The sequence below is a fragment of the Psittacula echo genome (genome assembly GCF_963264785.1).
Source record: "Psittacula echo genome assembly, chromosome: 1".
NCBI lineage: Eukaryota > Metazoa > Chordata > Aves > Psittaciformes > Psittacidae > Psittacula > Psittacula echo.
Window position 1 is genome coordinate 28,501,852 of NC_137735.1, and position 14,085 is coordinate 28,515,936.

Sequence of the window (14,085 nt, forward strand, 5' to 3'; positions counted from 1 at the left end):
TCCACTACTGCAATTGTATTCTAAATGAAATCACCAGTGAGCACTACCATCACCCAAACACCGCTTCCAGGCAGAGCGCACCATGGTGGAAACTTACCACAGTCCCATTCATCTGAGCTGTCACTGCAGTCTGCTTGCCCATCACACCAGAGCTCACGTGGCACACATTCATGGTTTTCACATTCAAGTTCGCTGTCTTCACAAAATGCTGCAAGGACATATTTCATACTGAGAAAGAAATCGTCAATGTGAAGTTTACACTGAGACTGAAAGAATGAGAAGGAGGGTGAAGGTGGGCACAGATCAGATTTATGGAGCAAGTCAGTGAGACAGATTTGCAACAAAATTCAGGACAGACATCACTGAGGTAAAAGGTGGTTGCTGCCACACAGTGGCACAGCACACAACAACGCAAAGGGAAAGAAGAGTGCCTGGAAAATTGCAGGATCTGTGATTACTCTGTAGCACTTGCGGTCTTGTCACATGAAACCTGTCTAAGCCTCTCAGAAGCTTTAAGTGAAAATACTGTGTTAAATGCTTTTGAGAAGACTTCTTCATGTTCCTGAAAAAGTATTTTACTGCAATGCGTATGTATTTCCTCTCATCCACAGCAAATCTGTATTCACTTTTAGATCCCCCTTTGCTATTTAAAATACAAGAATAATTTTTATCTCCACTTTAGAGATGGGAAACTGCTGTACAGATAGATAGACATGTTCCAGTTCACAGTTGGTTGCCAGTTGGCAGCATTAGACAGCAATTTCCTGAGTCTCTTTCCAATGCAGGAACCATAAGAGCATCTACAGCATCTATACTGCCATACAAACCAAGGATTTATTTGCAACACTAGCGCAAAAAAGGTACTCCACAGTGAAAACCTTAGAGAGAGAGCGGGCAGTGCTGCCTACTCTGGCATCAGTGACCTGCCTGGCTCTGGAACAAAGTGCGCAAAACTAGAAAAAGTTCTCTAACTCTGCCTCCCAGAAAAAGCATGTTTCAAAAGCTGGAAGCCTTTAGCTGGGCAAACTTCTGCCATTTTGGATATTCAAAGCCTGACACAAAATCAGAGAGGAAATCCAGCCTGATAATTATAGACTAGCTTAACATAAGCCCTTGTCGAATCTTTTCTCTGACATGATCTTAGTGTGTGATCATGAGCAAATCACTTTAATACCACCTGCCCTTGTTTAGATTACAGTACACAGACTGCTAGGAAATCAAATGGCATAACCTTCACAATAAAAATCAGATTAAGAAATGTTCCGTGAGCTGCCTCTTCCCTAGGTTAGATCTAGGGATATATGCAGGATGGCAGTTGTTTCAACGAATATATTCATATGCTCCACATAGCACGTAAAATGTGCCTGCCATCTTGTCCCTGTCAACAGAACTCCAGAGGCTTGGAATAATTTCATTTTTTTTTAATTGTAAAATTATATCCTACTGTCCCAGCAAAACCACCGAAATATTGGGATTGCCCAGAGAACTGAAATTTCAGCTTTTAAACAGATTTACCAAGCATCACTTCTCCCTTGTGCAGGCTGAGTGTCACCCAGTATGTCTCTGCTAGCTCCTTGTCCTGGGAACATGCCCACACACCAGGTTTCCTCAAAAGAGGAGAATTCAGTGTACCACCAATACATTAATGAAAGTGAAGGTAACATCTCACAGCATCAACACCCAGCTTCACATGCAGGGTAGGAGCCTGCAAAGCAGCTGCTCTTTGCAGCTCCTTTCACATCCTCCCAACCCACTGGTCAGCTGCAGAAACACTGGTCAGAAACAGAACACAGGGCAGCTCCCACAGTGGACCAGGGGGCCTACTACACACTGTCAGCACTTTGAGCCAACTCACACTGTGCACATGGACAGTATGTTCACATCATTGGTGTACCATGCTAAATTTCGTATCTCTGATATTTATTATGGTTTGGGTTGCAGAAGCCAAGATTCTGTCCTGTGGAGCCAAGTGGGGAGACAGAATCTAAGAAATGTCAAGCAGAAGAGAAATTGAATAAAGCAGGGAGACATAAAATTTACTGAAGAACAGATCAGAGCAAAAATCAAGTGGAAATCAAGGGAAAAAGCAGTGAGCAGTTATACCTACATGAAACAAAGTTGAAAAAAAATGGGAAAAGGAGTCAAGTTACAAGGAATAAAGAAAAGAATCACAAAGACACAAGAAAGAGGAAGGAGAGGGAGAGAAAGGAGAGAGGACCAAAGTGATCAAGGAGACAGAAAGGATCCAAGGATGTGAACAGCAGATGACACAAGATGAGGAAAGAGATACATTGGTTCCATAGAAAAACTGAAAAGGAAACTGAGGGAATGACTAAGCCTTTCTGTTGGTAGAAAACCTTTTTACTTCCATTTATTTTGCACCCAAAGATCCCCAGAATGTGATCAGTGCTTTATGGGACTAACAAACTGTATAAGCCCTTACAGCAGTTCTTTTCATCCATCATGTCAGGGCAGTCTGGGAAACCATCACAGATCATGGAGTGCTTGATGCATAGCTTCTTCAAAGGGCACTCCCAAAGACCCCTTTCTATACAACCTAGAGGCAGAGAAGCACAGCTTTGAAACACTTGCATGGAATATCAAGTCCACTTTTTTCTTCTTTCTTAATAATCCTGAAACACCCAAAATGTTTTCAGTTCCCATACAAACTTTAAAAGGTACCAAGAATAGTTATTAACAAAGAAACTGAAATAATATTGTCACAGTGTGCACTTGATAAGTGAGTATAAATTGTGTAACACTTCATAATCCTTCAGTGCTTTTAAAATATTATGCTACACAAGTCTATAAGTAACGGTTTAGGCATTAGCTCAATTAGCTCAAAACCCATGCACTACTACTCTTGAAATAGATTTAATAGCAATATATAAACTTTTGTAATCCTGGTCTATGGAGTTCCCTTTAAGCTATTGACCATAAAAGATTTCCTGGTTCCATTATCTGAGACCAAACCAGTCTGAAAAGATTAGAGACTTAATGGCTATTTCAAAAGGGTTCATTATTACACAGGGAACACACTACATTATTGTCTCTACAAAATCCTGCTAAACAGCCTGATTTCAAGTGGCTTCTCATGTTTTATTTCTCTATTTATTGCCATCAGCTAATAAAGCACTTCATTGTGATGTCAGTTTAAATACTTTGATGTCCTAATACTAATTTACTAATGTCCTGCACATCTGACATTCTGGTTTTATAGGAAGCCATAAAATCAATGTGCTCCCCTGACTAAAACAGATAGCTTGTCTTCCTTCTTTGGCTTGTTCTACAGATGATTATACCTGTTTTCTTTTTAGTCCAAGCTGTAATTCAGGTGACAACCCTGATGTCCCCACAAGCAAATAGTTAAGGTATAAACTCACAAGACTGCATTTGAAGCAGCACCTCTGTCTGCCTGGACTTGGAATTACAGCAGCACATAAGCAGTTCAATTACTAAGCAGATTGTGTTGTTTCCAAGAAGTGTTATTTTAGAAGTGAGTACTTCAAAAACATGAACCAGAAAATCACTACTACCTCATATGATTACTGGGAAAATTTACTCACATTTTAGCTGGACCTGGATGTGTGGAGTGGTTGATTTTGCTTAGATTCAAAAAGGCATGTAAATAAATGCTACAGCCCAGAGAAATAAATAGCCTTGATAATTAACAAGTTTAAATATTTTAATAAATTAAACCCACATAATCAAGAACTTTCTTGGGTATCACCATTTCCATGTCTCCTTACTGACAAAATTTGTGATAACTATTAATGGAAAATTAATTGAAACCAAACAAAACCTTTACCCCAATAAAGAACAAAGCATGTCAGTCATGGTAGGAACTTCATATGAAAATATAATAAAAAAGCTCAAAAATATATAATTTATGAACTTTGCAATTTTTTAGCAGTGTTTACAACTAATTAAATACATGTTCACTTTTCCCCTTCATCACACATTATAGTGTTACACTGTGAAGTGTACCATGATTCTCCAAAATTTATCTTTGAGTACAATACAAGCAAATATAAAGACAATTCATTAGGAAAAGATCCCTTTTACTGAATTCAGTGTTCAAATATATTGGGGGTTTGGTAGAAGCTATCTACTCTTTGGTGTATTTATATTTCTTCTCTTAATATTTGTGTGACATATATTTTTAATTTAATGACAATGACATTGAAGTGAAAATTGAGGTAGGAAATCTTATGTCCATATTTACATTACCCCCATTTGAAACATATGTGCTGGCAAGAGATAGAGATTCACATATGATCTTACCTTTATTCTTCTTCAAAATATGAAGCAAGTTACCACTTGTTTTTCATATATATATTCCCCATGCAACTATTATTGCCATTAAGACCGCCAGATTTTTCTCTCAACTAAAATACCATAGTCAGAACTCAGACTGCAGAAAATAGTAAAGGGCAATATTGGGTTTGAATGTTAGGTCCTCAATTTCTTCAGTACTCCTCCAGAACCCTATTCTGCTCTCCACCAGAGGCATAGTTCAGCAGCCAGTAAATTAATAAGATCAACTACAATCAAGCATATTTAATACCACAAACTCTTTTGACATCTATCAGTTTTCAGAAATTATCTTCCTCAGACTTTACTGAAATGCACTTAGAAGTCTCACATTCAGAAATGTGGGTCAAATTTTCTCCCCAAATCCTAGTTTAAATGGCACTAAAGTCTTAGGAGTTTGCTGCAGTTGCACGGGTGAGACTTCCCTCACAAAGATCATGTGAAAGTATGACAGGGATTCTTAACAGGAAGAGACAGGGGATGCTGAATACAGCTTTATGCTGCATGGGCAGAGTACACCTTAGATTCTTTGGGCTGTTCTACCTCACATTTTTGGCCAGAGTAGCTTGAGCCTCCAAGAGCTGCAGTTAGTCTTTTCCAGCCTGTTCAGGCCAGCACTGTGAAGTTTTTTCCATGCCTGTGATTTAAGGCACTTCAGATACATGGGTTTCAGCTTAAATACCGGCTGACATTTAATGGAATAAAACCAATTTCAAAGGATAAATGTAATAAAATGTAAGCTAGCCATTTACACATGGAAAGATCATCAAGTTTTGATTTTGTCCTGTACACATGGAATATGAATGAGTCTGAGACAGTTACTTCTGGAGCTCTACAAGGACGTCCTGTTCTTTGTGTTACCCCCTGGTCAATGTAATGTCACTCTGACAGCGGTAATTGCCTAGCAGATACAGTCCTCTATATTTATAGAAACTGATAAGAATTCTGCTGATTGCTAGTGACATTCTGTCTAGACTGTAGAGACAGGGAGAGATCCACTCGAGAAATTAATTTTATATATTAGAAGAATATTTCATATGTTAATGTCTAGGAGAATAAAATTATCCTAAAAGACACATAGCAACTACTGTTCTAAGGAGTTAAGAACAGGTAGCAATGAAGAATATTTGGCAGGGAGGACAACTGAGACAATTGATTCAAAGCTAAAGAGATGACAGACTGATCACTGTGATCATCAGCTCTGTCTTTCCTTCACAACCCAAGCAAGGGAACGACCTAATATTAGATCTTGCTTCAGTGAGCATACTTTTTGGTTTTTCTTTTTGCTTTCTTTTTGGAGGGGGATGGGAATGGGGCAGAAAGAGGACACAGAATACAAATGTGATTTGAAAACTCCCAGATATTGAGAATACATTGTACCTTAGTGATAAGGAACCCCTTGGTTACTCCAATCATAGAAACAAGATGCTTTTTTAAAAACTAAGCATTTCATAGAGCTGTCAAGCTTAATTTTAGCCTCGCTTCAGCTTTCATGTGCTGGATCTTATTTTATTTTTGTGCAGCTGAGTCAAAAGTCTCTTATTGCCATGGTTTTGTGGCTCACAAACTGCTTTCATCTTAACCTGCTTTCTGTTTAAAAATAAACAACAGGTTGTGCACTCTGCTGGAATGTTTTCCAACCCTTTACTCACATCCACACCTCTTGTCTAAACCCTTAGTGATTTGTAAGTATTCTCTTGGTCTCTAGGAATACCAGGCCATCATGCAGAACCGTAAAGAGGCTACACCTTAGTCACCTAAATACAGTATAAACTTCCTTCTCAAAACAATCCTGCCAGCATGTACAAGGATAAACAGTGACCAGGAGATTTGTTTGTTATTCTCAAGTGCAATACATCTCCTTGAGTTTAAAGTCAAAAGCATCTCCACCATAAGTAAATTCAGGAATATCCTGGAAAATAAACTTTGTGGTTGCCACTTTATCCTTGTACCTACAGCTTGAGCTTGACCAATCTGAAAAAAACATGCAATTCTTGACTCTTGCAGTACAGAATCCACCTCAGAAACACAGATATTTTGTTAACACATAATAATGAGAACATTACTGTGTAGAAATTTAAAATCATATTAAAATTATAACTAAAATTAAATCTATGATTTCAAAATCTAAACTGCCAGGAAGCCACCTTTTAGTTCAGCAGAACTTCCAACAATATCAAAAGAATTAAATCTGCATCATTTTTTATCTTGCTTACTAAAGGAATACTCAAACATCCCGGAATACAGTTAGCAGAACCTAAGTGATCAAATATCGTAAATTGCGTTGGCATTAAGCAAGAAGGATGCTTGCTGAGTATTTGTACTGCCATCAATCCTTAAAAAACCACAAACAAACAAACAAAAAACTCAAATGAAAAAAACAACCACCCTGCACTTTCAAAACCAATTTTTTTTACAGAAAAAAAGGCTTATCTTCTGAACTGTCAAATAACTGAAGGGAAAATAAAACTCATCTTCCAATGCTGCAAGTACTCTTCATTTAAAAGATCCAGCCCATCAAATTTATTTACCACAGCTATCCTCATCACTATCATCCTCACAGTCAGCTTGACCATCACATCTTCTGGATGCCAGGACACACCTCCCAGAACGGCACTTAAAGTGACTGGGTGAGCATTCTGTCAATGACAAAGAACAGGGAGAAACAAGAGTTCATAAACTCCAAGCTAAATCATCATGTGAGTACTTACTTATTTATCACCGTGTCTGTTTCAGAAGGGTAAAAGACAGGAATAGAAAGTTTGTGCAACACTGAACTAGAACCACGTAGCAGGCAAGACCCAACAATTGCACTCTGTACCGGGTGAAGCAGTATCTTGCAGAGCTCTCCCTCACATGTTACCCTCTCATGAATTTCAAAGCTTTGACAAATAACTGGCGTACAATGTTACGACTGTGGGCATGGATCTTGTAGCTACTTTTCTCAGAATGGTGGTCTTGTCTGAAGCAGAAATAGAAACAGATAACGTGATGTGTTGAAATGTGTTGAAAAGTGTATATATGTATACACACCAGCAATTGTGTGACTATTTGAATTAATAAAACCACCTGTAAAAGTCCACTAAATTAATTAACCATTGCTTCTGCCTCACCTTACAGGGTATCATTTCGAGAAAGCTTTATTTAGATGGCTTTGAAAAACCCACTCTTTTTTTCACTGCATACATGTCACTGACTTTGATGTACAACCTCCGTCATATGTTCCTTTTATTTTCCTTACTGCAGAATCTCTCAGATCCTTCATACCATGTGGTTCCTTGGGTAAATTTTATCATTCAATAAAGAATTGTACCAAAAAATATCAATGAACTGAGGAGCCTTAGAAAAATAACCAATCTAATAATAAAAGGCATGTGAACTATTCTGCCAACATTTAAGACTAATTCATTATGAAAATAACTAAGTTGACAACGCATACTGTCTTGGACAGCAGTGTTCTTAGATTCAGCATGGACTGGAAGTAATTCAGCACATTGTAAAAACTCTGGTGATTAAAGCTTAAGTTGCAAAATCACTTATATTTTGTAATCATAAACATTTTAATTGCTCTCATGAGTTGATTCCTTTTATTACCTCTGTTTTGGTTTCGTTTGGGATTGGTTTGGGTTTTTTTTCCAGCAATATTTAGTTAAGATTCTAAACTTTCCAAGGAAGAATTTCTAGGCAACACTGGTAGTCAGTGGGAATCTGAATGAATCAACATTAAGTTCTAGCAGTAAGTAAACTCAAAAAACCTCTCGTAAGCCCCCTTAATGAGTTAAACTGTTTCTAAAAGAATGCCACCCTCCTCCTTTCATTTTTATTTATTTTCCAGAAATATCTAATTCAGTGCTAAAATAATGAATGAGCAGTGGATCAGCCCACCAGGCAGAGTCCCTCTAATTAAAGTGAGATTTTTGTAAGTGACCAGAATTTGTCTCAAGAAATGGAACACACTTGTCTCATATGCAGTAGTATATTTAAAATATAATCATTCTGTGTTATATTTCAAAGCCAAAAGATCTAATAGCCCAGAGAGGAAGGTTAAAAGACGTTTGACACCTGAGAAAATTAAATCACATCATTTTTCTTTAATTCAACTTCCTGTGCCACAATCTTACTTTTCCTTTCCTACACAGTGCTGTGTAATAATGGATAACTCAGTCATCTCGCTGCTGTGGAGGGAAGTTATCTCCTTGTCTCTCAAAAGTGCCACAACAGAGGATTTCATTACTATGGTATTACACATCTTTATAAAATCTTCAGTGATATCTGTGCAAATGGACTTTGCTTGAAGAAATAGTACTGACTGCTATATACGCTTCACTGTTTTTTCACAATTCCATCACTATATCCACAGCACTACACCTTAACTAAAAGAACTGCAGACCAAGCAGCTTTTACCCATTCCTTTCTCTGAGCAAGATCAAGGCTGTTGAAAGACCATCATCACCATGTAGGTGAGCAGAAGAGTGAGAACTGAACAATATCAGCATATTGCAGGCACTACAGTACACCCCATCTCACTACCTACCCAGCTATTTTACTGTCATTTTGGAAATAAATAGAAAAGGCATGTCAGAACCACCACAGATCCCTCATTTGATGAAAACTGCAAAAGGAAAAGCTGCACAGCTTCTCTCTTCATACATACAAACAATATCTAGAAGGGTTTAAGGCAATTTCATTCTTTTGTTCCATGTTTGCATCCACCCACAATGATTAATATTATGGTTGAACGCAAACCCCATAATTTGTCAGTTGCTACTGAAGCTGGGTTAGAACAATTCTACAGAACTTCCCTCAAAGAAAAACCAAGGGCAAAGAATAGCTGGCAAAGACACTAACATTACAATATCTTTCTCAGAGCTGTCATGGGGCTCAGCTTTTTAAGATTGCCAAGAGTCTGCCTCCTGTTAGAAAAGCATTATTATAACATCTAAATAGGTAAAAAAGTGAAGTATAAACACAAGCAAGCACTAGGTGTGGTGTTAGTAACAAATCTCAAACACTGACTTTCACAGATTGAGGATAATTGATCCCTCCTTCAAACAAACTTCTGATGAGAACTTCCTGCTGTCTGCAAATTTTAAGTATCCAAATTCCCTGAAACCCAGTTTGGAATAATTCCCACAGTTTAATTACTATAATTTAAAGAAGAGGTACGTAAAAAAAAATCAGTGGCTTGGGGAACCTAATTAAATGTTTAATTTTCTGCTCTATGTATTTATAGGAGTTACCTTCTACACCTTCATCTGGTGTTAGACAAGTTTCATTATCTGAGTTCTCATCTGGAAACTGAGTGCAGTCAGTATCTTCTGGCCACTGCAGACCTACAATCCCAAGCACAGACTCACAGCGTTCCTTAGACTGTACACATAAAGTCCTGAGAAGATAAAGTGGAAAAGCACAAAGTAACTGAGTGAAAGTCTTACAAACTCCCAGCTATTGGAAGCTAATAATCATAACCAAAGTTAAAGATGAAGATCAAGGGAAAATCAGTTTATCAGATTTCTTAAAAAAAAAATCAAAAGATATGTTAGAATCATAGAATCATAGAATAGTTAGGGTTGGAAAGGACCTTAAGACCATCTAGTTCCAACCCCTCATACTAAACCATGTCACCCAAGGCTTCGTCCAACCTGGCCTTGACCACCACCAGGGATGGAGCATGCCCAGCCTCCCTGGGCAACCCATTCCAGAGCCTCACCACCCTTACAGTAAAGAATTTCTTCCTTATATCCAGTCTAAACTTCCCCTGTTTAAGTTTGAACCCGTTACCCCTTGTCCTGTCACTACAGTCCCTAATGAAGAGTCCCTCCCCAGTATCCTTCTCTTCTCCAGGCTGAACAGCCCCAACTTTCTCAGCCTATCTTCATACAGGAGGTGCTCCAGTCCCTTGATCATCCTCATGGCCCTCTGGACTTGTTCCAACAGTTCCATGTCCTTTTTATGTTGCGGACACCAGAACTGCACACAATACTCCAAGTGAGGTCTCATGAGAGCAGAGGGGCAGGATCACCTCCTTCGACCTGCTGGTCACTCTGCTTTTGATGCAGCCCAGGATACAGTTGGCTTTCTGGGCTGCAAAATATTGCTACTGTTGAAACATTATTTAAGTTACTGTACGCAGACTATTACCTGAGTTATAATAGCCAAATACAAATACTTAGAAACATCCTCTCCTCTCTAAGGGAAGGCAGATAACTTTTTTAAGAAGCATTAACTGCTTTCCTTCAAGAAAAAAAGCCAAATACATTTTGTACCAGTGAAATGGTGCCTCTTCTGATGATCCTACCTCAGAAAACAAGCGGCTTCAGAAGGACAAAATATTTAAACCTGCAAACTGTAGAGCAAGGAACTCCCCAAAGAACTGAATAAAATTAAAAGTCTGGGGAAAATCAAAGCACAGGTCAACCTAGTCTTAGGTTGCTGTCAGTTAGAGCAACAGAAGCTTGTACCATACCTGGAGAAAGGTATGAACATAGAACTCCTTCTGCTGACCATACAAAATTATTTCAGTTCATCTAGATTAATATCCTGTCTCTCAAAAGAGCCAATGTCAAATGTTTCAAAAGTACAAAGAGTATTTTGCATAATAATTCCCTATTATTTTAAACATTATTTAAAATATTTAGTAACTACTTTTGCCTGGAATCATATCTGATGTGCTGTTCGATAGAGTAGTCTTTTATCTGTGGTATTTTTAATCCCTGTTTGTTTCAACTTCCTTTTTTTAATTTTTGCAGAATATTAAGTAGGCAGTATGGGATTAGGAACCTCAACATCCTTTTCATCTTTTCCTCAAAAAAAAACATGTGTCATGCTTAACAGATATGCATCAAAGCTGTTCCTAAAAACTCTTCAGTTGGCAAGATTTCATATACTACCTCATCATTCATTCTCATACACAGGTATCTATTGTTTTCCTTCTTTCTGACCTATAGCTCTCCTTATGTATTTTAAATCCATTGCTTCCTGGGTAACCTCAGTGAACATGGTGAACAACTTCTTTCCTCAAGGAAACTCACCTTGAAGGCTAAGATGTCTCCCCAAGCCGTCTCCTGTATCTAGACTCAGCAACTCATTTAGTTGCAAGTTTTAGATCATATTTTCTAAATCAATAATAATTTGGACTTTCTCCTACCATTTTAAAGAAAATTCTCTTTTCTTCTTATGCACTAAAAACTATTCAAGAATAGGGACCCAACCATTTCTATATATATAGGGGTTTTTTTTTCAGTTTCCTTCATGTCATTTTAAATTTGCCTTTTCTTTAGTTTGATTAATTTTTCCAGATCTTTCTTTAGGAAGCAGACATTCCTTTCATGGAAGACATTTTATTCCACCCATTTTCCTTTGATTTTTGACCAATGGATCATTTTCTTTTTCCTGCAATAAGCTTGGAGAAATACAGTGACCAAAACCAGGCAAAAAGATCCATTCAGTATCAATTATTTTATGCTCTTTTGAGAAAACAATACATTATTAATCTTCTCAAATTTAATTTTGCTTTGGGTGACTTCATGAAAAAGAGTCAGTGCTTTTTTTTGCACCAAACAATTCGTCATTGAGTTGAGCGCTGGAAAGAATGGATGACTGGATTGACATTGGTTAACCATGCTATAGTTACAGATTCTTTCCTTTTAGACCTTCCTGAATATCAAAAAGTTTTACTCTCACCAGTTTGTAACCTCAGCTTTCTGAATGATAGAAACTTTTATTTACCTATGTCAAAAACCCAAAACCAATATGATTCTATGATTCTATGACTATTGTAAGACAGCTAGGAAATTGGAAGAGCAATTGGCACTTCCTCTTCCCCTCAGTCTTTACCCCATTCCCACAGTGAGCCTCATCTGGGCTTTCAGAATACCTTGGTAACAAACTTCTTTATTTACTTTTCAGTCAAATCTCATCTGTGGTACTGTCTATGAATTAACCTAACAAGTTAACAGTTAACAAGAGTACACATCACAAAGCAGAGAAATCTCTCCCTTCCTGGTATGAGAAAGAAATTAAGGTTAGCAAAAAAATCTAGCATAGAAATGTGTAATTTTCTGCAATGGAATTCAATCTAGCACTTTTCTAAAGAACATTAAGCATACTTAGCAGATAACTAAAACATCTTTTGACTCTCCCAATTCAATAATGGGATGCCTAAATTGATGTCAACACATAAGGCACATGAAATTTGACCAAGATTATTCCTCATACGCATCTGTCACAGTTCTGAAACAACAGCAAAGTCAGCTGGAGACTCCTTAAATACACAGATATCATCATCTCCATGACATTGTAGATGAACATGACTAAGAAGGCATTTACTGCTCCCAAAATAAGGGACACTGATAAACTTTTATTTATATTGACATATTAAATGTATTTAATTTTTTCTACAGATCTGCTTTACATTTATCAATTAACTCAAGTTTATTGATATAAGGCTATACATGTTTTTATTTCTAGAACATTTTTACGTTTTTACATTATATCTGTGTCTGAAATTCTTCCCAAAGTAGTATTTTAAAGCGAACACTATAGATCTCAGTGGAACCCTCCAAGGTACCCCTTATTGATAAAATCACTCTCTACTTGGAATCTAACATAAAAGCAAAACCTGAAAACAGTTACAGAAGTAGAGCTTTGAATCCTGGGATGTAAAATTTTATGTTGCATATTCAATCTGATCTAAATATGACGTTACCCTGTTTTGAGGAGGAAGTTGATCAGATGACTTTCAGAGGTCCCCTTCAAATTAAATAATTCTATGGTTTCTACAAGTTTCTCTTTGTCTGTTTAACACCTTGAATTTGAAAACTATGCAACTATATTCTGATACTTCTTAAAATCTGTTAGCTAGGTATGCAGTTGATGAAGCAAAGAACCTATACTTTATCTTTTATCCCTGTACATTAGAATAAGCTAGCCAAATTTTCATAGAATCATAGAATGATTTGGATTGGAAGGGACCTCACAGCTCATCTACTTGTTCTCATAAAAAAGTCCCTCACCAGCTTTCTTGTAGGCACACTTTAGGTACTACAAGGCTGCTATAAAGGCTCCCTGGAGCCTTCTCTTCTCCAGGTTGAAGAAGCCCAACCCTCTCAGCTTGTCTTCATAGCAGGAGTGCTCCAGCCTTTGATAATTTTGTGGCCCTTCTCTGGATTCACTCTAACAGGTCCATGTCCTTCTCATGTTGAGGGGCTCAGAGCTAAGCGCAGTACTCCAAGTGAGGTCTCACAAGAGCAGAGTAGAGGGGCAGGATCACCTCCTTCGACCTGCTGGTCACGCTCCTTTTGATGCAGCCCAGGATACGGTTGGCTTTCTGGGCTGCAAGTGCACACTGAAGCGGACTCATGTTCAGTTTCTCATCGACCAACGTCCCCAAGTCTTTCTCCTCAGGACTGCTCTGAATCTCTTCTCTGCCCAGCCTGCAGCTGTGCTTGGGATTGCCCTGACCGAGGCAAGTCGACCAGGGCCTTGCAGTTGGCCTTGTTGAACTTCAAGAGGTTTGCACCTGTAAAGGTCCCTCTGGATGGCACCCCTTCCCTCCAGTTTGTTGACCCCACCACACAGCTTGATGTCACTGGTAAATGTGCTGAGGGTGCACTCAATCCACCATCCATGTTGCCTACAAAGATGCAGAATATTGCCAGTCCTAATACCTATCCCTGAGGATCACCATTCATCATTGGTCTCCAAGTGGACATTGAGCCATTGACCATAAGTCTTTGAGTATGACCATCCAGACAATTCCTTATCCACTGA

General features: G+C 38.1%; 1 protein-coding gene across 1 annotated transcript in view; it reads right to left on the reverse strand.

Moving 5' to 3' along the window:
- The window catches only part of CORIN (corin, serine peptidase), a gene marked incomplete at both ends in the record, with an annotated part of 142,839 nt that overhangs the window by 28,010 nt on the left and 100,744 nt on the right, over positions 1-14,085 (reverse strand). Inside the window, 4 exons of the mRNA XM_080630219.1 lie at positions 98-208; positions 2,444-2,557; positions 6,846-6,953; positions 9,555-9,700. Of these exons, the coding sequence (XP_080486345.1) occupies positions 98-208; positions 2,444-2,557; positions 6,846-6,953; positions 9,555-9,700 (479 nt within the window). The remainder of the gene's footprint in view (positions 1-97; positions 209-2,443; positions 2,558-6,845; positions 6,954-9,554; positions 9,701-14,085) is intronic.